This window comes from Mastomys coucha, unplaced genomic scaffold, assembly GCF_008632895.1.
Source record: "Mastomys coucha isolate ucsf_1 unplaced genomic scaffold, UCSF_Mcou_1 pScaffold16, whole genome shotgun sequence".
NCBI classification, from domain to species: domain Eukaryota; kingdom Metazoa; phylum Chordata; class Mammalia; order Rodentia; family Muridae; genus Mastomys; species Mastomys coucha.
Genome location: NW_022196898.1, coordinates 44,416,735 through 44,443,691, shown reverse-complemented (window position 1 = coordinate 44,443,691; position 26,957 = coordinate 44,416,735). Strand labels below are relative to the sequence as shown.

At 42.2% G+C, this 26,957-nt stretch overlaps 2 protein-coding genes and 1 non-coding gene across 5 annotated transcripts in view; 2 read left to right on the top strand and 1 right to left on the bottom strand.

Annotated features, from left to right (window-relative positions):
• Rnf115 (ring finger protein 115) overlaps positions 1–22,381 on the bottom strand; it is a 66,993-nt gene extending 44,612 nt beyond the window's left edge. Inside the window, exon 1 of the mRNA XM_031374913.1 lies at positions 22,077–22,381. Coding sequence (XP_031230773.1) covers positions 22,077–22,178 — 102 coding nt within the window. The 5' untranslated portion in view covers positions 22,179–22,381. The remainder of the gene's footprint in view (positions 1–22,076) is intronic.
• Polr3c (RNA polymerase III subunit C) overlaps positions 22,357–26,957 on the top strand; it is a 17,068-nt gene continuing 12,467 nt past the window's right edge. For 2 of the 3 annotated variants that reach the window (XM_031374910.1, XM_031374911.1), the window contains exons 1-4: positions 22,357–22,638; positions 24,175–24,340; positions 25,940–26,195; positions 26,294–26,479. In XM_031374910.1, coding sequence (XP_031230770.1) covers positions 24,194–24,340; positions 25,940–26,195; positions 26,294–26,479 — 589 coding nt within the window. In that variant the 5' untranslated portion in view covers positions 22,357–22,638; positions 24,175–24,193. The remainder of the gene's footprint in view (positions 22,639–24,174; positions 24,341–25,939; positions 26,196–26,293; positions 26,480–26,957) is intronic. The other variant, XM_031374912.1, reaches the window with a different exon arrangement.
• LOC116094541 lies at positions 25,588–25,723 on the top strand. Its single transcript, XR_004120182.1, has one exon. It is a non-coding gene; the product is annotated as a small nucleolar RNA SNORA5 (small nucleolar RNA).

Below are 26,957 nucleotides of genomic sequence, written 5' to 3'. Positions count from 1 at the left end.
AGAGGAGGAGAAGGGGACGGTGAGGGGAGAGAGGAGAGGAGAGGGGAGGGGAGGGGAAGAGAAGGGGAGAGGGGAAGAGAAGGGGAGAGGGGAGGAGGGGAGAGGAGGAGAGAAGAGGAGAGGAGAGGAGAGGGAGAGGGGAGAGGAGGAAAGGAGAAGAGAAAAAAAGGAAAGAAAATAGCAGGTTTGAAAATTAGAGAGTGTATTGGTTTGAATATGTTTGACCCATGGGAAGTGGCATTATTGGGAGGTGCAGCATTATTGGAGGAGGTATGGCCTTGTTGGAGGAAGTGTGTTACTGTATAGGTGGGCTTTGGGGGCTCCTAGTGCTCAAGCTCCACTCAGTAAGGGAGACTCCCCTCTTCCTAGCTGCCTGCAGAAGAGTCTGGCTGCCTTTGGATGGAGATGTATTACCATGTCTCTAGTACCATGTCTGCCTGCCTGCTGCCATAATGATAAAGGACTAAACCTCTGAAACTATAAACCAGCCCCAGTTAAATATTTGCCTTTATAAGAGTTGCCTTGGTCATGGTGTCTGTTCACAGCAGTGGAAACCCTAACTAAGACAGAGAGGAATAGGATGAAGGTAGATACTCAGGACAGGTCCAATGGGGAGCTGGGTTGTGGAAAACTTCGGGTTATTTATCCTGTGGATTGGGAGCTCTCAACTTTTTCCTTCATTATTCACACTGAGGATGAGACACCTTCGTAACAGGTATACTATAAACTACTGTAAAAGTAAAATAAATTGAAGTCAAATAAAACCTGAATCTCTCCTGCTCTTTTAAGCTACACCCTCCCAGAGACAGTGATTCCACTCCTTTCTCCCACTTAAAAAAAGTTTATGTGAATATAAATGAGGCTGATTTTAGAAACAACTTTAATGCCTGCAAAGACTCACTCTCCAATTCTGAGATGGGATTTCAAGGCCTGATTGTTCCAAGCTTGGGTATAATGTAACCAGTCCAGGAATGGTGTTGCAAGATTGGCTGTTCCAGGGCTAGATGTTCTAAGCTGGATTTTTCCAGGTCTAGCTGCTCCCTGTTAGAAGATTTCTGCATATACTCACCAGGCATACCCGATGACAGAGTAGAGGCCTAAAGCCCTATGTATCCTGCTGCTGTTATTCTTTGGCCAACTACTATTCTATCATTCTTATATTTCATTGTTAGCAGCTACAGCTCAAAAATAATACAAAGTTCTTGCATTGCTAGAGGCTTAGGTATGTCTGTCTCTGACACCTTCCACAGAACACAAAACCAAGTCTGAGAGAACGCAGTGCTAATCATCTGCTTCTTTTCCTGGACTTGACTATTTTCCTTATTTACTATGCTCTTGTCTTTTTTTTTTTTTTTTTTGGATGTTAATTTTTATTTTTTGTGCATTGGTGTTTTGCCTGCATGTACATCTATCTGTCTGTGTGAGAATGTCAGATCCCCTGGAACTAGAGTTACAGACAATTGTGAGTTGCCAAGAAAATTGAACCTGGATCCCCTGGAAGAGTAGACAGTGCTCTTAGCCAGTGAGCCATCTCTCCAGCCTAAGTACTCTTCTTCATAAAACTAGGTAGCTATATTTTGGGACTGATGAGGGAACAGAGCCACCCTGAATAGCCAGTCCAGGAAGGGAAGAGGGAAGAGGAAACAACAAAAGCCTCTGCATGGATAACCATGCTACAATCCATACACACTCATCCCTCCAAAAACAAAAAAACAAAAAACTAGGTAGTAAGGAGGGCTCAAGGGAGGATAATGTCTTCCTCTCCCTCAGAAGGGAAAACAAAATACTCATCAGAGATGGATGGAGAGAAGGAACTGGGTGGGAGAGGGGATGAAGGGAAATAGGGGTGGCAATCAGGTATGGGAAGATGGTGGGTGTACTGGTTGGTTTTGTGTCAACTTGACACAGGCTGGAGTTATCACAGAGAAGGGAGTTTCAGTTGGGGAAGTGCCTCCATGAGATCCAGCTGTGGGGCATTTTCTCAATTAGTGATCAAGGGGGTAGGGCCCCTTGTGGTTGGTGCCACCCCTGGGCTGGAAGTCTTGGGTTCTATAAGAGAGCAGGCTGAGCAAGCCTGGGGAAGCAAGCCAGTAAGGAACATCTCTCCATGGCCTCTGCATCAGCTCCTGCTTCCTGACCTGCCTGAGTTCCAGTCCTGACTTCCTCTGGTGATCAACAGCAGTGTGGAAGTAAGCTAAATAAACCCTTTCCTCCCCAACTTGCTTCTTGGTCATGATGTTTGTGCAGGAATAGAAACCCTGACTAAGTGGGGAAAGGACTGGGGTGAGCATGGCAATCAGTGGGGAGCATCTCTGGTGACAACCTGGAGACCTGGGATGGGAGGAGGCTGTAGGAAGTATATGGGGGTGACCCTAGCTGAGATTCCTAACCGCAAGAGATATGGAGACTGAAGTGACCACCTTCTGTCACCAGACAGGTTCCAGTAGAGGGGGACCCACCCATAAAACCTTTAACCCAAAATTTGTCCTGCCTACAAGATACACGGGGATAAAGAAGGAGTAGAGTCTGAGGGAACAGCCAGCCAATGACTGCCCCAACTTGAGACCCATTCCATGTTGAAAGCCAACCCAACACTATTAATAATACTCTGCTATGTATGCAGATAGGAGCCTAACATAACTGTCTCCTGGGAGACTTATCTAGCAACGGATAGAAATAAATGCAAAGACCCACAGCCAAACATCAGGTGGAACTCAGGGAGTCTTGTGGAAGAGTGGGGGATAGAACTGAATGAGATGGAGAGAGGGTCAAGGACACCTATAGAGTCAACTAACTTGGGCCCACGGGGGCTCACAGAGAGTGAACCACCAACCAAAGACCATGCAGGGGCTGGACCTAGGCCCCCTACACATTTGTAGCAGATGTGCACTCAGTCTTTATGTGGGTCCCCTAACAAGTGGAACAAGGGCTGTCTCTAACTTTGATTCCTTTCCCCTACCTGGACTGACTGGTTTGGCCTCAGCAATAGAGGATAGGCCTAGCCCTGCTGGGATTACATGACCCAGGGTGAGTAGTACAGGGGGTGGGGGGATGGGGTGAACTTGAGAAGGGGAGGGAGTAGTAGGAAAGGGAATTGGAAAGGCAGGACTTGGAGGAAAGAGGAGGGCTGTGATCAGGATATACAGTGAATAAAAGAAAATAAACTTATCTCTGCATAAGACACCTCAGCAAATGACATTTATAAGGATGGGTATTTTCTTCTAGTCCATAAATCATAGGTATTAGTGAAGAGTCTCTATAATGCTTTGGAATAAGGTTGGCTTTGAGAGGACAGGCCAGATCCATTCTCAGAGATGATGGAGGAAAAAAAACAAAAACAAAAACAAAAAAACCAAAGACCTGCAGTGTTTAAAAAAAAAAAAAAAAAAAAGATTGTGGTAGTCTGAATGAGAATGGCTTATATATTTGAATGTTTAGTCCCTAATTGGTGGACTATTTAGGAAAGAATAGGAATTATGTCTTATTGGAAAAAGTGTGCCATTGGGGGTGAACTATAGGTTTCAAAAGAACATGCCAGGCCCAGTCTCTCAGTCTCTCCCCTGTCTGTCTGTCTTTCTGTCTGTCTGTCTCAGTTACTGTTCTAGCACCATGCCTGCCTGCTACCCCGCCATGATGACCACAGACTCACCCTTTGACACTATAGGCAAGTGCCCGAGTAAATGCTTCTTTTTATAGGTTTCACCACAGCCCTAGAACAATAACTAAAACAAAGCCTAGGGCTATAAGACTTAACTACATGTGAAAGGTCTTAGAAACACAAGGTCCCAAGTAAAAATGACAGAAAACTGCAGAGTCCCCTTCTTGGTAACAGGAAGAAACCAGCAAATCCAGCCTATCAACCCAATCTAAAGAGATTCTTTGCTTACTGATTTCTTCTATGATATTCTTATCATTCCTTTATGGCATGGATTACAATTTATAGTTGTATTTGTTTCATAGTTTGTTAGTATCTTTCTCCACTCAACAAGCTGTTCCCTAATGTCAAGGTCCTAATCAGTTGTTTATCACTAAAATGTCCAAGGTAAACAAGTGTTAAGCATATATTTGCTGAGGAAATGTGCATGAAATTACAAACTACATGCCTTACAACTACAAAAAAAACAAAATACCTTGATCTTGTATGGTCAGAGAAGCAGCACAGAAGTAAAGGACTGAAAGATTTAAAAGCTTAAGTTATAGCCTGATTATCACATGACAGTTAAAGCCTAACATTTCAAAGCTAACACTATTAGAGATAATTACAAGGTCTAAGATGTGTCTATTTCAGAAGTATGTCTCTAAATCAGAATATCACACTTACCCTCGAAGGGGTTTTAAGATCTTGTTCCATAAAATAGAATAGTTAAGAAGCACTACCAAACTCATTCTATGAAGCTAATATTACTTTGATATTGATTCTGATTCCACCAGAAAAATTCTTAGAGCTGAAACTTTTAGCAAATAGCAGGATATAACATTTACAAAAATGATGTTTCAATATTTTAATAATGAACTTACCAATGACACTGCTTTAAAAAAAATGCTGCTGCTCACAACATTCTCAAAAAATAAATAGGGTGGGGGGTGCTAAAGAGCTGGCTCAGAGGTTAAAATCCTTGCCAGTCTTGCCTAGGACCCAGGTTCAGTCCCTAGCACCCACATGGCAGCTCACAACCAACAGTCTGTAAGTCCAGTTCCAAGGAACCCAACACTGCCTTTTGGCCTCCATGGGGACTGCACACACATGATGCTCATACATACATACATACATACATGTGAAATATTCAAACACATACAATAAATAGTCTTTAAGGACAGACATGGTGACATGCACCTTTAATTCCAGCACTCAGGAGGGAGAGGCAAGAAGATCACTCTGAGTTTGAGACCAACCTGCTCTACAAATGAGACCTTAGTCAGCCAAGGCTACATAGTAAGACCTCATTCAAAAATAAAAAATAAATAAGTACTTAAAAAATAAATAAAAATAAGCTTAAACAATGAAGCTGAAGTTCTATAAATGAAAACCTTAAACCACTGAAAGAATTAAAAAAGATACTAAAAGATGAAAAGACAGCTCATACTTACAAATTGGCACAATATTGTGAAAATAGTTCCATTACTGAAAGTGAGCTATAGATTCATTGCATTTCCCCATCAATATTTCAATGACTTTTGTTTTGTTTTGTTTTTAAGATATATTTATTAGTGGGGGAGAGGAGCATGCCTTTAATCCCAGCGCTTGGGAGGCAGAGGCAGGTGGATCTCTGAGTTTGAGGCCAGCCTGGTCTACAGAGTGAGTTCCAGGAGAGACCCCCGCCTGGAAAAACAGAAACAAAAAACAAAAATTTCAATTCCCAGCAACCACATGAAGGCTCACAACCATCTATACAGCTACAGTGTACTCACATAAATAAATAAATAAATAAATAAATAAATAAATAAATAAATAAGTCTTAACAAAAAAAAAAAAAGAAAGGAAAGAAAAAGAAAGAAATGTAAATTTCTAAAAAAAATAAAATTCATTGAAACCTACAATTTGAAGCAGCAAGATGGGTCATGGGGTAGAAGCGATTGCTGCTAAGCCTAAAAATCTGTTTGGTCCCTAGAACAAATACAGTAGAAGAAGAGAATCATATCTGACAAATTGTCCTCTGACTTCCACACATATGCCATGGTACATAGGCACACACACATAGTACAATGTAATGAAACCTATTATTTTGCATGCCAAATAAAAAGTTAATAATGAAAGATACTTAGTAACTAGATATACTCAACTTTTTCAGATACTCATTAGCTATATAATCTAAAACCATAAGCAAGCAGAAATACTTCTCACCATTCATAATCTGCTTAGCCTTAATGTTTACCCAGTTACAATGGTTGATGTTGGCCATAGGTGCCGCATTAGAGAGAGAAGCTCACCAAGATGCTCTTTTTGAAGGAGCAGTGGGGTTGGGTCAACCTTCCTGGGAAAAAAACTGACCCCCCAACTAGCTCACTCCAGTTACTTTTTTTTTTTTTTTTTTTTTTTTTTTTTGGTATTTCGAGACAGGGTTTCTCTGTATAATCCTGGTTATCCTGGAACTCACTCTGTAGACCAGGCTGGCCTCAAACTCAGAAATCCACCTGTCTCTGCCTCCCAAGTGCTGGGACTAAAGGCGTGCGCCACCACTGTCCAGCTTACTCCAGTTACTTTTATTCAATCATTATAGAAAATTAATTGGGGCAAGGTTCCAAGTACCAAAATCATCTTGTCCTTCCTATCCAAGAGAGCAGAAAACGCACACAAACGCATCTCAGTCCCTTTTGACCATGGTTAGCCATAATCAAAAGTAAGAACTTCAAGTTTGCCAGGGATGCCTTAAGGCCAAGGTGATACGTATAGCTGCAAGACTATCCAAAGAGACAACATTTCTTCAAGGTTCAAACAGTCTCAAAACAATTTCTCAGCCTCTACTGACTGACCCCAAACATAGCAAAGACTTTGCTGAAACATTTCACTCAAAGTCAGACACAAAGGCTTCACTTTACATGTCATGACACAGTTACAAGAACATCATGGGAGAACTCCAAGCACTGGACTCTGGCAAGGGGAAGAACAGGATAACTTGAATGCACTACTTTTCTTTGCCTCCAACCTTGTAGGGATCAGTTATGAAAACATAGGACATTTGACAGGACCTATTTATATCAGGTCCCATATTGTGAAACTTCCATACTCTTGAACTTATACAAGTTAGTATCAAGTAAGTGTTCAGTATGTCAATATAGTGTTATGACTACATTAGCAACTTGAAATGGTTTTCCTATATCTAAAACAAAAGGCCTATTTTCTGTCCAGTCTTTTAGAATCAAGCTCTGAGGTCCTAAGCAAATACCTTAATTCCAAACCAAGTGATAACTGTAGGTCAAAGACTCTGATCTGTTGTAGAATCTGGTTCCATGTTACCTTTCAGGCCAGGCTATATTTTTTCTCTTTTCAAGAGTATCAACTGATAGGGCTGAAGAGATGACTCAGGAGTTAGCTCTTACTGCTCTTGTAGAGGACCAGAATTCCATTTCCAGCACTATGTTAGGCAGCTCACAACCACCTGTAGCTCCAGCTCATATCTGATGCCTCCTCTGGTCTTGAAGGATGCACACACATACATGTCAATACAAGTAAAATAAATCATATATTTTTTTAATTAAAAAAAGGAACATCAGCTGAATTCCAAGACAAAACAAAGAGGTTCTGCATTCTGTCCCCAGCTCCGCCAGAGCCTAAGGGAACAGTAAAGAGATATTTCAACAACATACACATCGTCTTCCAGACTCGGTTTCTCCCAACCCTCAGAAAAAATACTAAACTTATCTTTCTCATTCTTGCATCCAACCACTTACTTAAAGAAAAAGTGGACATGGTGTCTCATGCTTGTAATCCCAGCACTTGGGAGGTAAAGGCAAGAGGACTGCCACAAGTCTGAGGCTAGCCTGGACTAAAGAGACCCTACATCAAAATATAAAAAGCCAAAGTTCCAGGTAAGCATTTTGAAAATAATACTCTGAATTGAAGATATCTTAAAAGAAGCTGTTCTTTTAGTTACTACTAAGGAAAACCAAGCAACCTGAGAGGCTGGGGTATGGGCAGTAGCAGAGCACTTCCCTGCTGGGCGTGAGGCCCTTAATGAGAAACATGACAATTTAAGTAAATACTGTCAGAATTGTCATTCTGTCCCAAGCCTTGAGTTTTGACACTCTAGGAATAGTAACATTCACAGCCTTCATTTTATTTCTTCATTTCATGTCCTGACTAAACACTGACATCAGGGACTCCAAACAAGATGGTATAATCGAACAACTTCCTTTACCTCACTGTGTAGAAAGACAGAAAGGCAAGTCACAGGATAAAGTGTTACTGGATACAAGCTTGGTTGGATGGACAATAGGCCAAACTTTCTTTAAAAAACAAAAAAGCTAAATGGCAAAATTAATCAGAGAAGAAAAGCAAACAAACAAAAACAGGCAGGGTGGTACACATCTCTAGCTCCATTATGTGAGGTTAAAGGTGCAGGGCTAAGAGTAAAATGGTGGATCGGTTAGTACAGTAAAAGAGTTGACTTCAGATCCCAAGCATTCACATTTAAAAAAAAGAGAAAGGGAGGGAGGAGGAAGGGGAGGAGAAGAGTGGGGGGGGGGAGAAGAAAGGAGAAGGGAAGGGAGGGGAGAGAATGGGAGGGAAGAGAAGAGAAAGAGAGAACAGAGGAGAGGAAAGGAAAGAAGCTGGACACAATTGTGTGCTTATAATTTCAGTGCTGGGAAGACAGAAACAGGAGGATAGGAGGATCTCTGGAGCTGGCCTCTATTGGTATAAATACAAACACACACACCTAGAAAAAGTTAACCTCGGGGCTAGAGGTTAAGAGCACTAACTGCTTCAGAGGTCCTGAGTTTAATTCCTAGCAGCCACATGGTGGCTCACAACCATCTGTAATGGGATTTGATGCCCTCGTCTGGTGTGTCTAAAGAGATCTACAGTGTAAATAAATAAATACATCTTTAAAAAAAAAAAAGAAAGAAAGAAAGAAAGAAAAAGTTAACCTCATATAACACAACACAGCCAGAATTTAAATTTAGTATTAATGTGAGTGAGCACGTGCCATGGTGTCCATGGAAGGTCAGAGGACAACTTTGTGAAGTCAGTCTTTTCATCCACCTTTACCCAGTGTGATGGCCTTTCTGGTTGTTAATTTATGGAATGAACTACAACCCAAAAATGGAAGGCACACTTGTGATCCAGATCTTGAGGCTGGAAGACTCAGGCTTCTGACCTAGATCTTGGCATGGAGAGTTTGAGGCATAGTGACCATAAAAAGCTTAGGCCCAGGCAAGGTAGCATATGCCTTTAATCCCAGTAGACTGAGGCAAGCCGATCTCTGAGTTCAAGGCCAGCCTGGGACAAAACAAGTTCCAAATCCAGGCATGATAGTACACACCTTTAATCTGGGCCACACCTTCTCCTGGAAACCTACATAAGGACACTGGAAGAAGGAAGACTCACTCCTGTTCACCTGCTTACACTTACTTGCCATTGCCAGCACATCTGTGGAACATACCTCTTCAGGATTCCAGCTTATACAGAAGACCAGCTAAAAGAGCTAGCCTCATGGGACTAAACAACTACTAGATTCTTGGACTTCCCATTCACAGCTGCTCATTGTTGGGCTAGTTGGATTGCAGACTGTAAGGTATTACAATAAATTCCCTTAATATATAGAGACATTCCATAAGTTCTGTGACTCTAAAGAATCCTGATTAATACACACAGGTTTAGTGCCATGAAGCCACCTGACCACCCACAAGAGTTAATTGCAATGTTTTTGCCTACCACAAGTTAAAGTAACAACTCAGTAACAGAGAATATGGTAACCAATACAAAAGAATAAATATCTCATGCTTTTTAAACTCCTGATTGTCCTGCCTCTACTTTCTGAGTATAGAGGTTACTGGTGTGCTACAATGCTCAGCTAAAACATATGAATCTTTAGCACTGATATGTACTATAGTAGTTCAAAGACAGATTTTAACCAGTTTAGCTAAAAAGAAACTTCTTTCAAAACTGATAACATTTATTCACTCAGCAAAATATTTTGCAAGCCCTATTAACTAAGCACTGTTCAGAAACAAAAACAGGAAATAAAAGTCACTGAAATCATCTATTAAGAATACAGCTGAGCTGGGCAGTGGTGGCGCACACCTTTGATCCCAGCACTTGGGAGGCAGAGGCAGGCGGATTTCTGAGTTCGAGGCCAGCCTGGTCTACAGAGTGAGTTCCAGGACAGCCAGGGCTACACAGAGAAACTCTGTCTCGAAAAAAAAACAAAGGAATACAGCTTAGGGGCTGGAGAGATGGTTCAGCAGTTAAGAGTACTGACTGCTCTTCTGAAGGTCCTGAGTTCAAATCCCAGCAACCACATGATGGCTCACAAACATTCATAATGAGATCGGACGCCCTCTTCTGATGTATCTGAAGACAGCTACAGTGTACTTACATATAATAATAAATAAATCTTTAAAAAAGAAAAAGACGAATACAGCTTATCAGGCTGGTAAGATGCTTCAGAGGTTAAGAGCACTAGCTGCTCTTCCAGAAGTCCTGAGTTTAATTCCCAGCAACCACATGGTGGATCACAGCCATCCATAGTGGGGTCTGATGCCCTCTTCTAACATGTGGGTGTATGTGCAGATAGAGCACTCATACATTAAATAAATACATACATAAAGAAAGAAAAAAAGAAAGACCAAACCAAAAGAGAGCAAAAAGAATACATCCTATCATTAAGATAGAGGAGACAGTGAAATGGGTAAAATGGAAGTATAGAGGGAGAATTTTGGGGGTGGGAAAGCTTAAAGATGAAGAAGGATAGGGAATGAGGACATGAGGAAATGAGGGAAGGCTTACCTAAAATGTAGGCTGTGTGTAAAGGCTATGTGGAAACCTACACTCTTGCAACCCAAATGGAAAATACAATCAGAGAGGGCAGTGTTATCAGTGTTATATGAAAGAACAGGGGGAATATTCCTGGTTAAAAACTTGCATGGTGAGGAGGAAGAGTGAGTAGAAAGAGAAAGAGAACATGGAAAGGGGTGCTGAGAAATGCTGTCTTCTACATATAACATCAACAACACATCAATTCTAACATACATGCCTACTTCAAAGCAGCTGTGACTGTATACAAAACCAGTACAAAACCAAGCCAGTCAAAATTCCATCTTGGGAGCTGGAACAATGGCTCGGTGGTTAAGAGCACACACTGCTCTTACAGAGGACGTGGGTGGGTTTGGTTCCCAGCACCTACCTGGTGGCTTATCACCCTCTATAACTCCAGTTCCAGAGGATCTAACACTCACTTCTGACCTCTACACAGGCATGCAGACAAAATACTCAGACACATTTAAAATTTGTAAACATATGCATCTTTTGTTTTTTAAACTCCAGCATAGACTAGGGAAGAACTCCTGAGGTCCCACTCTGAGGTGGGGACCACTGGCAGTTGACAGCAGCTGAGAAGAAAGACGCTTTTCTTTGAGGATGTGGTTGCTAGTAGGTTGTCCATGCCCCAGTGAATGGCCCACACTAAATGACCATATGGTCAGCACTAACTGCACTACCACTAAAAATAAAAGAAAACATGAAGTTAGGAGGGAGATCAGATGAAAGGGTCCTGGAGAAAGTAGGAGGGAAGCAGTAGTTGGTGGATAAAATCAAAATGCATTCTACATGAGGACTGGAGAGATGGCTGAGCAGTTAAGAGCACTGGCTGCTTTTCCAGAGGAGCCATGTTCAATTTCCAGCATCAACACAGCAGCTAACAACTATTTGTAAGTCCAGTTCCAGGAGAGCCAATGCCTTTTCTTGGCCTCTCTGGATACCAGGCACACAAGCAATGTATATACATATATGCAGGCAAGACACTCACACACGTGGAACCACAGCACTCAGAAGACAGAGGCAGATGGACCTCTGTGAGCTGAAAGGCCAGCCTGGTTCTCAGAGTGAGTTCCCAGACTGCCAGGACTATTCAGAGAAAAGTCTGTCTCTGAAAAAAATAAAAAAATAAAAATTTAAAACAACAACAAATGCCCCCAAACACATGTCATATACATGTACGGAATTTTTCTGAGTAAATTTTACTCTTTAAAGGTGTGATACTTGGGAGGCAAAGACAGGCAGATCTTTGTGAGTTTAAGGACAGCATGGTCTGCATAGCATGTTAAGGATAGCCAGAACTACTTAATGAGACCCTGTCTCAAAACAAACAAAAAATATGCTCTATAAAAGCACACTTTTAACTATATTATAAAAGTTAGGGATGTAAAAGCACACAAAATGAACCTTTCTGAATATCCTAATTTTAGGTACTTTACCACAAAATAAGAATTGAACCATGTTTCTGAGCAGCCTAAGCTATCAAAAGTAAGGAATCTGACACTACTCAAAGCAGGACTGGTTATCACTTCACCGTGTGCATGCATATCAAAGCATTATGGTGGTAAACACCTAGAATTCTAGTTCTAGGCAAAACGATTCCCTCTAGTTTGAGATCAGCCTGCCCTTCATCAAGGAGCTGGAGAGAGAGCTCAGCAGTTAAGAACACTGGCTGCTCTTCCAGACACCCTTAGATTCCTAGCACCACACGGTGCTTCCAACCCATCTGTAACTCCAGTCCCAAGGGATCTAATGCCCTCTTCTGGCCATCATGGGTACTACATGCACATGGTTCACACACACTGGCTATGAACCACAACCTCACAATGGTTGTGAGGCTATGCTCACAACCATTCCTAACTCCAGTTCCAGAGGGTCTGATGCCTTCTTCTGACCTCTGTGAGCACCAATCACACACATGGTACACATACATATGCACTACACTCACACACATAAACTAAATACATTTAAATAAAAAACCAAAGGGTACAATACACATATAATAAGTAAGCAATTTTAAAATCTTTTCAAAAAAAAACAAAGCTACTAACAAATTAAGAAAAAAATAATATAAACCTTTCAGGCTTTAACCTCAACTTACATATTGGAAACTCTAAGAATAATCTGAAATATTTCTACTTTGATAAGGGTCCTTCCTTCCTTTCTTTTTTTCCTTCCTTCCTTTTTAAAGCTCTCTTTCCTTACAGTGTTCATGAACTTCCTTTCAATTAGGATTACGCAGCCCCATTCCTAAGACAGAGCATTGTCAAATACTTTTAAAATCTGTTGTGATTGCTGCTAGTACAAAGTTCTGTAAGTTTATATTGTAAGCACTCTTCCTTATGTTTGATTTTCTGCAAATAACAGAACACTAAGGACAGGACACTGACTCAGCAGTCATTCTTACACTCTCTCTTAAGTTGCCTTGAGCAAAGCACTGTCAGTCAAACAGTACTACAACTGGTGATTGGGTCAAACATGGGCATTAATGACTGGTTAGTGTGGGAGAAAAGGTGAACTGCCAAACAAACAGTGTGATAGACAGCATTTCCTAGACTATATACAACAGGTGCACAGACTCATTCAGAGAGTCTACTAACGACATTCCTGTGCTACCTTCTCTAGTGTTCCAATGTTAAGTCTAAAAACAAGTTCTGCTGCATGGACAAGCTCAGCTGGAAACAAAAAAGCAGCAGGAGCAAGCAGCCATGGACTAAACCAATCTATGAGTACACTAACAGTTTCATAGTACTTGGCAGCTGCACCAACACAATCATGGCACCAGCCCTGAAGTGCATCTTGTACCTGGGTGCTGTCTATAATCCCAGGTTGACCTTAACCATAAACCTCTGAGCTCCAAGCAGCTTCTGACCCCCACTCCTGGGTTCCTGGGCAGCCTGCTTAAATAGGACCAATACCTGGTTTCTGAGTACACTGAGTCTGGCTTTGAAGTACAAAATGCCCACAACCATTTAATAGCTGAAGACACAGCAGAAACAGAGGCCCTAGCAAAGAAGTACCTGTCTAAGGAGATCTCAGAACCACTGGCCATACCCACAGACTTGCACTCACACTGTGCTGTCCACGGGATTCTGTCTGGGATCTCATTCACCTACCAAGATCCTGCCCTGGTAGGAGGAGATACCTGTACCTAAGCAATCTTGGCTGCACACAGTACCAGTTCCTAGACAATCCTCTATATGTACCCAGGACTGCCCTGCATGCATCCTGGCTGCCTACCTGCTAGTACCTAACAGTGGCTACAGCCACTGACAACTAAGTAAACAGTTTAAGAGGAGCTAAGGTAGGAGGAAGGGAAGTGGAAGCAGAGACCACAGAAAGCAGGAAGCTGATAATGGTTATTAAGGAAGCAGAAAACCTGCAGGTGCCAGTCACCAGAAAGTTCCAAAGAGCTGTGAAGTCTTCAAGGCCAATTCTCAGATATCTTTCTGAGTTCTGTAACAATGACCTTCTGAAAGGAGCCAAGGATTCCAATACCAAGCTGGCATACCGACCTGTAATATTGGAGTGCCACTTGCCAATGCTTCTGCCTAAGTACTACCAAAACTTGCTGCTATCTAATAGACACTCTGTAAATAAAAAAGCTGCTGGAAGCCAGGCAGTGGTGGCACACACCTTTAAGTCCAGCACTTGGGAGGCAGAGACAGGCGGATTTCTGAGTTCGAGGCCAGCCTGGTCTACAGAGTGAGTTCCAGGACAGCCAGGGCTACACAGAGAAACCCTGTCTCAAAAAAACAAAAAAAAAAAAACAAAAAAAGCTGCTGGAGCTACCTGCCTCCCATTATTTCTATCCAGGTGGAGGAAAGACCCCTCAGCAGCTGACTCCAGCTTCTAACTGGTATCTCTAAATTCACTTTCTATCACAAGAAGAATTCGTGTTGAAAGGAAGACTGATAACATCATTCACCCTTTCAATGAAGAGTTTAAAGAACTAAAAGCTCAAGAATGCCATCTCCTGTGCATCTGAAATGTTTGGAGAGTTGTGAGAGAGACAAAAGAGCACAATACTAACATAAGTGACAAGAAAAAGTTACTAGTGTTCTATTTTTCCTTTTGTATTCAAACTGAATTGCCAACTGTTTTTCTAAATTACTCACAGTTACTAAATTTCCAACCAACAAAAAAGATTGGATGCTTTTCGGTTAGAGTGTGTAATCTTAGGTGAGTAATTTAATACCTCTAGTCTCACTAAGCACAGAGAGAAAGGGAGCCTAACAGATCTGCTCTGATGTAATGGCCGCCACCAGCCACCCAATGCCACCAGCCACCCAACTCCAGCCCCTGTTCTAAACAATCGTTTCCCATGAGGGCTTTGGCAAAAATTATAGTGTCTCAATTATTTTACTGAAAATTCTCTTCAGCATCTCAAAGTCAGAAATAAAAAACTACCCTGAAAAAAAACCTTAAGCGCCACCCGAACACACAGACAATGCCCATGGATTCATCCTTTTGTTCATTATCAGGGTTTCTCACAACCTCAGCATTCTTGACATTTGGGCCTACAGCAGGTTTAGCAGCAGCTCTGTCTGCTACTTACCAAATGACAGCTGTAGTCCTCCCCCTTCCCCAGCTGTAAAATCAAAACTGTCTAGAGAGATTACTAAATGTTCCCTGAGGAGTAAGACAGCCCCACTCAAACTCCACTCTGATATAGCTCTCCTTTATTTCTTAGAACTAAGCTATAAAACAATGAAATATACACTTATTATTAAATCCCTAATGATCTGACAATACAAAAAAAAAAAAAAAAAAAAGTAACCTAGCTCTTTTGCAATGTGGCTGTCTGAACCTGAACAAAAAAAAGTAAAGGTCATTAAAAAGCCAACTAACCATAAAGAAACACCAAGTATAACTATTCCGTCAGCATTTATGCTCAAGAAAGAACTTTACCTGCAATAAACTTAAAGGTTTTTTTTTCTTCCTCATACCGAGAAAGACTTCCAAAATTTCCCAGTATACACATATGTGCTAATCAGAATATTGAGGCTATAACTAACCTCCCACCCTCAAAAATACAGATTTCCTAGGCATGGGCAATCCTAACACAGAGGCAAGAAGACTGCTAAGAGTTCAAGGCAACTTAGGCTACATAATGAGATAATGAGTTCCAGACCAACTGGACTACAGAGAGAAACAATCTAAATCAACAAACAAGTAGAACACACTGGAGCACACCTGTAATCCCACCACTCAGCTAGAGCATTGGAGGTGGAGGCACAGGACCTGAAGGTCAAGGTTATCCTGAGTTACACAGTGAGTTTGAAGCCACACAAGCCTGATGACCAGAACTCAATCCCTAAAACTCACAAGAAAATGAACTACCTCCCAAAAGTATCATCAGAGCATCACACACGTGCCATGATGTACATGCCCACACACATACTTCTCGTACACACACATACACAAGAGACAAAATAATATTATTTCTTGATCTTATGTGGAATGCACTTACTGCACTTTATCTTTAAACTCAGCATTGTATTTTATTTTTACTAGAGCCTTATGGGGAGATAGAGGGAACAAGGTCACAGTCCCGGGCTGACCTTGAACTCACTGCATAACACAGGATGACATTGAATTCCTGATTATCCTGCTTCTATCTCCCAAGTGCTAGGATTACAGGTATACAGCACTATATCCAACTAAAGTTACTAGGGATTGAACCCAAGACCTTGCACATACTAGACAGGAGCTCTGCCCATTAAACCAGATCTCCAGCCCCTGTTATAGCTTCTTAAAGATCCCAAAAGAGCACAGTGTGGTATAGGTGGTAATGATGTTAGTACATCTATAATCCCAGCAGGAGATAAGATCAGAAGTTCTAGACCACTCACCACTAAGAAAGTAGCCAATCTACATGTGACCCTCTCTCAAAAAATAAAAAAAATAAATTATGGGCCAGCAAGACTGCTCAAAGTATAAAGACACTTGCCACCAAATCTGACAACCTGAGATCAATCTCCAGGATCTGTATAACAGAAGGAGGGAACAAAGTCTAACAAGTTATCCTCTGACCTCCACACATACACCATGGCATAAACACAATGATACACACACACACACACACACACACACACTCTAAATAAATAAATGTAAAAAAAAATTTTAAACAAAATATAAAGACATTATCCCTGATAGATACTAATCATAAGTTACAAATAATAGAGTTTAAGGTAATCCAATGATTAGCATCTTTGAAATTTATCTCAAATCAATAACTTTTCCTCTAGCTCAGGAGTATTTTTTTTTTTTTTTTTTTTTTTTTTTTTTTTTTTTTTTTTTTTTGGTTTTTTGAGACAGGGTTTCTCTGTGTAGCCCTGGCTGTCCTGGAACTCACTCTGTAGCCCAGGCTGGCCTCGTATAAATTTTTGAAGTACACCATTTAGTTCCCCTATTATGACATGATTAGAATGTTTTCATTGGAGCCATTGTAAGTACAACACAATGATTAACACCTGGGTAAGTAGCTGGGAACGACCCAAATGAGAAGCATTACTTACTAAGAAGGACATTTATTAGCTCAAAGATGATGATATAGCAGAGAACTAGGAAATGAGAAGCCCACCAGTCCCTTCTGGATGAGCCAGAGGTCAGCAACATCCCAGCAGTCTTTAATTAGACTTGTCTGTCATCTGGATTTCCATGAAACACTTAAGAAACACATTAGTCTCATCAAAATGCAAAGCAGGCTACTCTGCTATATAATTATCACTATCAGATTCCACCTCGAAAGAGCATAATTTAAAGAAGAATCGGGGTACTGATAGTATGTGGGAATAAAGCACACCTTTACATCCCTTGAAACAGCCCTTTTGTGGGATTTTGTCCAATCACTGTAGTGTAATAACTCCATGTTTTGGCCCCATATTTGTCTCTCAAAAAAATAGTGAGATGAAGTAAAAGCTTCTGGAAATTTCCTTCAAATATTTCTTCTATCATCTAATGATACACACACACACACACACACATACACGCATACATACACACATGCACACGCACCCCTTTAATCCCAGCACTCAGGAAGCAGAAGCAGGAAATCTCTGTGAGTTTGAGGATAGTCTGTTCTACATAGTAAGTAAGTTCTAGGAAATCCAGCACTACACAGTGAGACCCTATCTCACAAGAGAGAGAAAGACAGAGACAGAGACAGAGAGAGACAGAGACAGAGACAGACAGAGAGAGAGAATGAACTATGCTATAGAGCAGCTCTGCCATCCCAGCACTCTGGAGGCAGAGCCAGGAGGATCTCTGTGAGCTTAAGACTAGCCTGATCTACATATCAAGCTCCAGGACAAAACAAAAACACCTGCCCCCAATCCCAAGTATGCTATTCACCATTTTTTGCTAGAATCATTTTCATCATAAATATGAAAACTCACCCAGTAAGCGCAATCCCTACATGATTCATTTGGAGAGTCCTCTTTGAAGCATGAGGAGGTAATAGGGCTACTGAATATACTTTTCTTTTTAAATTCCCTTTAATACTTTTTCCTCATTCCATAGTACCTTACTTCTAAATTAACTTTCTGTCCTCTTCTTAGGCTCATACAAACTAAAGACAACTTGCTAAGAGAGGGGAGATGAGGAGAGCAGTGAGAAGTGTTCCCACCAAACGAAATAACCTCAGCTGACACATGATTGACTATATAGCATTAAGCATACTTCATTCTCAGTCCAAAGTAATGAACCCTGGCCGGGCGGTGGTGGCGCACGCCTTTAATCCCAGCACTTGGGAGGCAGAGGCAGGTGGATTTCTGAGTTCGAGGTCAGCCTGGTCTACAGAGTGAGTTCCAGGACAGCCAGAGCTATACAGAGAAACCCTGTCTCGAAAAACCAAAAAAAAAAAAAAAAAAAAAAAAAAAAAAAAAAAAAAAAAGTAATGAACCCTAAAGTTAGTTAGATGCATGTAGCCTTCAGAGAAAAATGATAAACAAAAATCTAAGGGCAGTTTCAGGGATACATTTGGATAAGCTCCTGCAGTTGCCTTTGGGCGCTTGAAAAATATATCAAGAAACAGGCATAGTAGATGGAATGCTTCCCTGGCACAGCCCACCCACCCCATAAAGCAAAGAAAAGGCTAATATAAGGTGGTGTTCAGTAAGTAAGTGATAGTTCTGGACATCCAGCTATTACAAGAGTCAGTATTCCCTAGGGTTGTGAATTCAGTTAAGACAATGAAAAACTGTATCCACAATAAATTGAGTCTGCTTATCCTCAAAGGACAGTCAGATTCCCCACACCATTCATCCAATTTAAGGAATTATGTATGCCTACTTATTCTGGATCTCTGCAATGAGAGATTCTCAACTTTACAATAGTATTTATCTTTTTAAAAACCTTCCATGTTGTCCTATATAGATATAATCCTATGCAGATCATGTTACCAAGATCATGTTTGAGTTGGTTTATCAATCACAGAGACACATTTGTACTGAACAGTACACTAAACTGACCTGCTTTTTCTGATAAACATTTCCAAGATAACTGCCTAAGATTAGATTTAAAATGCCCATGAAACAAAATAAAAGTCACTAGTTCCCATGTAAATCAAAACTAAATCAGTCCAGGCATAGTGGCACACACCTTTACCCTCAGCACTGGAGTAAGGCAGAGGCAAGAGGATCTCTGAGTTCAAGACCAGCCTGGCCTACATATTGAGTTTTAAGCCAACCAGGATTATGCAGTAAAACTGTCTCAGAAAACAACAGCTGGACACAGTCACACCCACCTTTAACCCTAGCATTTGAGAGGCAGAGGCAAGATTTTTTCTGTGAATTGGAGGCCAGCCTGGTCTACAAAACAAGTTTCAGGACAGCCAGAGCTAAATAGGGAGACCCTGTCTCAGGAAAAAAAAACCAGTAAGTCTGACCTTATCACACCTTTTCCTAAAAACACAGAACAACGATTAGCTACTTACTGAACACCAGTGACTGCAAGTAACACAGACATTAAAAATTGCTAAAGCAGCAGACACAGTAAGTGAAAAATCATGTGAGACAGGGTTTGCTCGCTGGGGAAATGCACTTGCTGCCAAGCCTACCCCTCTGAGTTTGACCCCACAGGATCCATGTAGTGGAAGGAGAGAACTAACATCCAAAAGCTGTCCTCGGACCTTCACAATGGCACTATGGTACACATTCATACACATGCACACACAATAAACAAATAAAAGTAAATAAAAGTTGAAAAGAGTGAGATAATGTATGTTAAACTCAAAGAGGTTTGATTTAGCCATTCTATGAAGTACTCATATCAAACATGTTGTACTCCATAACTACAATTCCTCCTGGTCTTGCATATTCTCAAGCTGAATTATACCTGTCCTTGAAAATTCAACCTAATTCCACCTTGAATGTCACACGTCTCCAATAACACCGATGCAACTGAAAGCACATATTATCTGTCCTCATTTATTTTGCTGCCATGTACTGTCTAACCTTTCTGTGAATCACTGACTTCGTATAGACTATAAGGGTAATTCCACTAACAATCATGTTGCTGGGGTTGGAGTGTAGGGGTGTTACCTGTAACTCCAGTAACAGGAGGCTTAGGCAGAAGGTTCTTTGAGTTCAAAACTAACCTGAACTATATAAGACAGTTTAGTGATAGAGCTCTTACTTACCTAACAAGTATGGGTTTGAAGCCTTATTCAAACCCATAATGCAAGTGACAATGCATCCATTTTAGTTTATCTAAGGTTGTACAAGGATGAAAATCACCTAACTGTATTTCTCAAAACTTGTCCCCATCCTTAAACAATGTATGATGATTGCTAATTTTTCCATGTTTGCCTGTATTTCAAAAACAACAACAAAACCCTAAAACTGCAGTCCTTAGAACAAGAACCACATCTGCTTTCACTCACCTCTAGAGCATCCAGCAGAGAACCCTGTCTATTGTAGACAGCATTTGGTTATATTAGACACTGATTAGCTTCAATTTACAAGTCAGGCTTGACAAGCAATAAGTCAGAATTAAAAAAAAAAAAAACAACAAAAATCAACCATTCATCTAACTAAGTCCTATAAAAATACCTAAAAAGTCTTAACCAAATCATCCCTTTGAAGTAAAGACTTCAGGTAATAAAAAGAAAAAGACATTTACAGTATGTCTTCTCACTCCGAAAAGCAAACCCTTGAGTGCACACTTACAGATCCAAGAGCTAATGTTTAAAAACGCATCCATCACATCCAATAAAATGTCACTGATCTTACACACACACTGGCTGAATTCCAGACTCCCTCTCTAAAGTGAAAGTTCTAGTATATGCTGGAAAAAAAAAAAAGGTATACACTCTTTCCCAAACTGAAATATGGCAGCCAGCACATCAGCATAAAGCAAAGGCTGCAGGTGAAACCAGTCAACAGTAGATGTAGTTAATTATGAAACGGAAACTTAGTAGGGCTTTTCTTAAGAGTCATTCAAAGCAAGGAACAGCGGTGCACACTTTTAATCCCAACACTAGGAAGGCAGAAGCAGGCAAACCTCTGTGAGTTCTAGGCCAGCTTGATCCAAATAAGCAAGTTCCAGGTCAGCCAGGAGGCTACATGGTGAGACCTTGGTGCAAAATGCAAACAAACAAACAAAAAGATGCCATGTGTTCACGAAACCGTGATTATAAAATAAATTATGACATAGCCACTCGTTTTAAGAAGAAATCTCGCCACCCAACAAGAAAAAGACTTATAATTGGGGGCGCTGGCACTGGCTAGCATGCTGCAGAGCCTTTTCTTCTCAAAGCATAGCCCTACCTCTCCTATTGGCTGACAGCCTGGCAGATCCAATTTTATAATCAGAGAAAGCAGCCCCAACATTTTGTCCTTTTTTTTTTTCCTGGACAGAAAAAGAAAAAAAAAATGGAGGGGGTGGGCTAGGAAAGTGGAGCTAAAGACATTGGCAACGTGATATCCAAAATAAACTAAGTTGAAACAGTACGTCCTACCTTCTTCCCAAAGCCATTTCCTTCAATAGCAACAGGGAGCGCAGTCTGCAAGTCATTGGTACACTGCTATTTTCACTTTCACAAGAACCCAAAAACCACTGAAGAACAAAATCTCCCTCTTCTCTGTTACCTTCCAAACCTCCTCTTTCTGTACTTCAACAAAACCTACTAAGGAGTCCTCAAGCAATCTGCTATTTTGTCTCACTGAGGATGCAGAAGGGGGAGAATCTGGTTGAGAAGTGGGAGGAAAAAAAAAAATAAAGAGAGTAGGTGAGACGCAAAAACGGGAAGAGTACAGGGGATAGGTCATCGCGAAAAGACAAGGAAGAGGACTGCGAGCAAACTGGGCGCAGATTTGCCTGAGAATCCACCGAGGAAGACAAAAAAGATGGGGGTGGTATTAAAGAGCGGAAGCGAAATGAGGGGCAGATTGGAGACGCCACAGAAATGAGGGCTAGGCAGGACCCTGGCCCTGATGCTTAGGGTTTGCGGCCAGTGCCCGGAGACAGCAGGCAGCAGGTACCGAGGACACCGGTGTCAAGGGAATCACGGGTGTGCGAGCAGCTTAAGACCCAGTTTCCAGCCCTAGGAGCCAAGGACCTACGCGGCGCCCGAGCACGGGACACACGGGGCTCTTACCGGTAGTTTAGGATTGACCTCGCCCTTACAAAAGTGGCAGAAGAAACGGTGCGCCGCGACAGCGGAGCCCGCGTCCGCCCCCGCCGCCGAGGCCTCCGCCATGTTTCGCCTCCGCCGAGGATGTCCGAAAGGGCGGCCGGCGGTCCTTCCCCAGGCCGCTACCTCCCGTGCTGCGGTCGCCACCGCCGTCACCGCCTCCTCTGGGCGGCTCGCCGCTCCAAGGCCCGCAAGGGTCACGTGAGTCCGCCCGGCCCCGAGAGGCCCGCCCGCCAGCGGCCGCGCGACCCGAGGCCCGCCTCCCGGCACCAAAGGCAGAGGAGAGCCCGCCCGCCGGCACCTCAGACAGCCCCTGGCCGGTCCTCCAGCCTGCCAACGAGAGCAGAGAAAGAGCGTCCCCGGAAACCACCGAGGCTGTCGGCTAGAGCGGTCCGTGCTCTGACCCTTCCGCGTCCGTCTGAATGGTGCTCTACTTCCAAGAAGGGGATATGGGCTGCTCCTGAGCTTAGGCTGCTGGCCTCGGGAGGATAACATTTGGAGCTTCTAAATTAGCACTGACCTTGAGGTTAGTGAAAACGCTGCCGGAATGAGGAGGCCCTGACTCAGGGCCAAGAAACAAAGTCCGAAACAGAAACTTGCATGAAGGGAGAGGAGCCAGGAAATGCTTTCAAGGATGGCAACTGGTCTAAGGGTGTTTCTCCAAAGACGTGTGGATAAGTGAAATAGTCTTCTCTGCGACACTTGTGGCAAGAGGGACAAAAATTTAGGTTCGAAGGAGTTGGGGAAAGAGATGAATAATGGCAGGTAGCAGCTTGTGATAGGGAGGTAATTTATAAATCAACTACATCCATTTCTGCTTGTGTGCCATTTGTCATGATGTAAAAATTTAATATGGTTCTCAATGGAACATAACTTGATCTCCTAATTAGAATACCCTGTTAAGAAGCTTTTTTTTTTTTTTTTTTTTTACTTTCTCTTTCTAGATCCCGGTTTATGGCTTGGGAATGATACTTTGTACCCCCAGTGAGTCTTGAGCATTAGTTCTTTGTATCTGTGACAGATTGCAAAGTTATTTGCGCTTCCCTTCCCCCTTTGCTTTTAGAGGTCTCACTCTGGACCAGATTTGCTTGGTATTTATTATGTAGCCCAGGCTGGCCTTGAGTTTATGGCAGTCTTCTAGCCTTAGTGCTGGGATTACAGTTGTTAGCCACCACACCCAGATGAACCCAGTCTTTAAACCACATACACACCCATTAAAATAGCATATATAGGAGAGGATGGCTCTTTTTTTTTTTTTTTTTTTTTTTTTTTTGAGATAGGGTCTCATGTAGCCAGGCCAGTTTTGAACTCCATATGTAACCTTGAACTCCTCAGCCTTCTACTTCCACCTCCTAAGTGCTGGGACTATAGGCATGCACTACCATACCTGGCTCTAGAAAACAAATTTGATGTCTAGTTTTCCAGTCTTTTGTTTTGGTGGGTGGGTGTATCACCCATCAGAGTCTTACTGTATAACACAGGCTGGCTTTGAACTTACTTTGTGCCCCAGATTGGCCTGGATTCTTTGGTTTTGGCCTTTTGCATGCTAGAATTACAGGCAGTGTACACCATCATATCTGACCATTGCAATTACTAAATGACAACACATTAGGATGATTTATGGTAGTTATATTGTACAAAGTCATTTTAAATGTTGGCATAGTGCACCCACTTAAGGTTATACTATAGTTTATTGATAGATGCTAGATTGTTTAGTCAGTTGTCTGTGTCAATGCCACTATTGTGAAGAGAACTTGTTTACCACATCCTTGGAACAAAGGGTCCCAAGTTATAAGTATTAAGGCAAATATATGACAGGATTTTAAGGTTTTTCTTTTGGTTTTTCAAGACAAGGTTTCTCTGTGTAGCCCTGGCTGTCCTGGAACTCACTCTGTAGACTAGGCTGGCCTCAAACTCAGAAATCTGCCTGCCTCTGCCTCCCAAGTGCTGGGATTAAGGGCGTGTGCCACCACCACCCAGCTATTTTTAAGGTTTTGATGTATATTGTCAAGTTACCCTCTAGAAAAAGAAATGTGAATTTATATTGTTGTTCTTTTCCCAGTTCTGAGGTTCCAAGTACAATGACTCAAGCAGAAATTAAACTGTGCTCTTTGTTGCTGCAAGAGCATTTTGGTGAGATTGTAGAAAAAATTGGAGTCCACCTAATCAGAACTGGGAGTCAGCCACTTAGAGTAATTGCCCATGACACAAAAGCTTCACTGGACCAGGTATGTTTAGATAAGAGAGTCTGCTCTCGTCACCTTCTTCATTTCATTTTCCTCAAGCACCTTTGAACAGTGGCGCTCCTTCCCCTAGAAAGTATAAACAGAGGAAGGCTGCCCTATGGTCAGAGCCACCGTGGGTGGGGTGAGGGTATGGTTTTGTACTTAGGCCCTAGTGTGCTGCTGCTTGTGGCATTTCTAGCTCATCTTTGCTGTTCCCACGCCACACTCATTTATTCACAGTAAGTTTACTGATCGAGTACTGCCTTTGAGGAAAGAAGTGATGGAAAAAGGTAAACAGTGATATGAAAGTTTTGTTTTGTTTTTTTTTGGGGGGGGGATTGGTTTTTTTCCGAGACAGGGTTTCTCTGTAGAGCCCTGGCTGTCCTGGAACTTACTCTGTAGACCAGGCTGGCCTCAAACTCAAAAATCTGCCTGCCTCTGCCTCCCAAGTGCTGAGATTAAAGGCATGCACCACCACTGCCCAGCGATGTGAAAGATTTTTATCCCCATCCTGGCCAAGGGTGTGGCTCAGTTGGTAGAGTGACTGACTACACTGTAGTGACAATTTGGGGATTTTGGTTTCGAAAAACCAAACCAAAACAAAACACACAAAAATATTATAAGAATTTTTTTTTTATTTTGTTTTAATCCCAGGTGTGTAGCTCTGGGGCTGCTTGAGACTGTCAGCTGATTTGCCTCATGTTCTAGCAGAGGCATGACTTTGCCAGCTATAGATAGTTTCCGTGATTGTGCAATGTCTGGGATTCTGGGAACTTTTCAGAGGATGTATAAATGCTAGCCCCAATATGTGGGTCATTTAGGAAAGTTGCAGTTTACTAGTAGTGTGGTCAAAGAAGAAACGAAAGAAATTAAATTCAGGGATTTTCCTAATTCCTCCTTGTTTCTCTCAAGAGTGGGAAAAAAAAAAAAAAACACAAAGTAGCAAAGACCAGCTACCCTGCATAGCATGTAGGATGTCCTGGTTTGATCTCCAACACTATTATAGAACTGGGTGTGGTGATTTATGTTTATGATCCCAGCACTTGAAAGGAGGAGCTCAGAAGTTCAAGGAGGACCTTAGCTACATAACAAGTATAAGGCTATCCTAGGCTCCATGAGACCCTGATTCTAAACTAAAAACTAAAAGAAAGATAAAGATCGGCATAATATGAACATCATAGCAAAGAATCCTCTTGATTTCTTGCACTGACATTAGCTATACTAACCCGAAGAGGAAGTAAGATTCTATGTGCAGTCAAGTCAAATTCAGTCCCTGCCCTGTCATGGTGGGAACTGGCCTAGATGGCTGCCACAACAAGCTCTGCTGCTTATGGGCTCTGGGTCTCCTATCCTGGAGCCTAGGGATAAGTTTGGTTGCAGACATTATACTCTAAACATAGGGGGTCTTGGGGCAGACAAAAGGCAAGTCCTGTTGTTTCAACTCAGGCCCACTTGCTTTTAAAAAAAAATTAAAAAGAGATTCACTAGACTCATTGCTGGTGATCTGATGCTTACTAGGCTCTGGGAGGTACGCTGTGTTGCCAGCAGTGGTGAGCTATGTAGCATCAGGTCTTCCCTATCTCCCTTTTGGGTCCTATCTAGGTGAAGAAAGCCCTTTGTGTCCTCATTCACCATAACCTGGTCATCTATCATGTGCATAAACGCGGTGTGGTGGAGTATGAAGCCCAGTGCAGCCGGGTACTGCGGATGCTTAGGTATCCCCGGTACATCTATACTACCAAAACGCTGTATGGTGACACCGGAGAGCTGATTGTTGAGGAGCTCCTGCTGAATGGCAAAATGACGATGTCAGCTGTTGTGAAGAAAGTAGCAGACCGACTCACAGAGACCATGGAGGGTCAGTACTGGTTCTAAGCTCTCAGCAAAACCATAGGTTGGTTAGCCACTCTGTCGTCTTAGGCCCTCTTACCTGTCCTCTTTCCTCCTGTTCTACAGATGGCAAGACCATGGACTACGCTGAGGTATCAAATGCATTTGTGCGACTGGCAGATACTCACTTTGTCCAGCGCTGTCCCCTGGTTCCTGACACTGACAGTTCTGACCCTGGGCCGCCACCACCTGCCCCAACCCTTGTCATTAATGAAAAGGACATGTACCTAGTGCCCAAACTGAGCTTGATAGGTAAGGAATTTACATCCTAAAACTGACTTGCCTTAATTGGGGATTCTTCTTCACTGATTACTATGTGGATGGACATCTTGATTGTTTATCAGTTCTTTGATGTGTGCCAGTCATTGTAGTATGTAATAATGTAAAAGCCATGATCCCTGCACAGAAGACATTAATCAGCCAGATAGACATGGGTCTGGAGAGATGGCTCAATGGTTAAGAGCACTAGCTGCTCTTCCAGAGGACCCAGGTTCAATGCCCAGCACCCACATGGCAGCTCACAACTGTTTGTAACTCCTGTTCCAAAGGATCTGAGTCTGTCACGCATGTAGGCAAAACACCAATGTACATAAAGTTGAAAATAAAAGAGAGATGTTATGCTTTGTGATAAGAACTATGGAAGAGCTGGGCAGTGGTGGCTAATGCCTTTAATCCCAGCATTTGGGAGGCAGAGGCAGGCAGATTTCTGAGTTCAAGGCCAGCCTGGTCT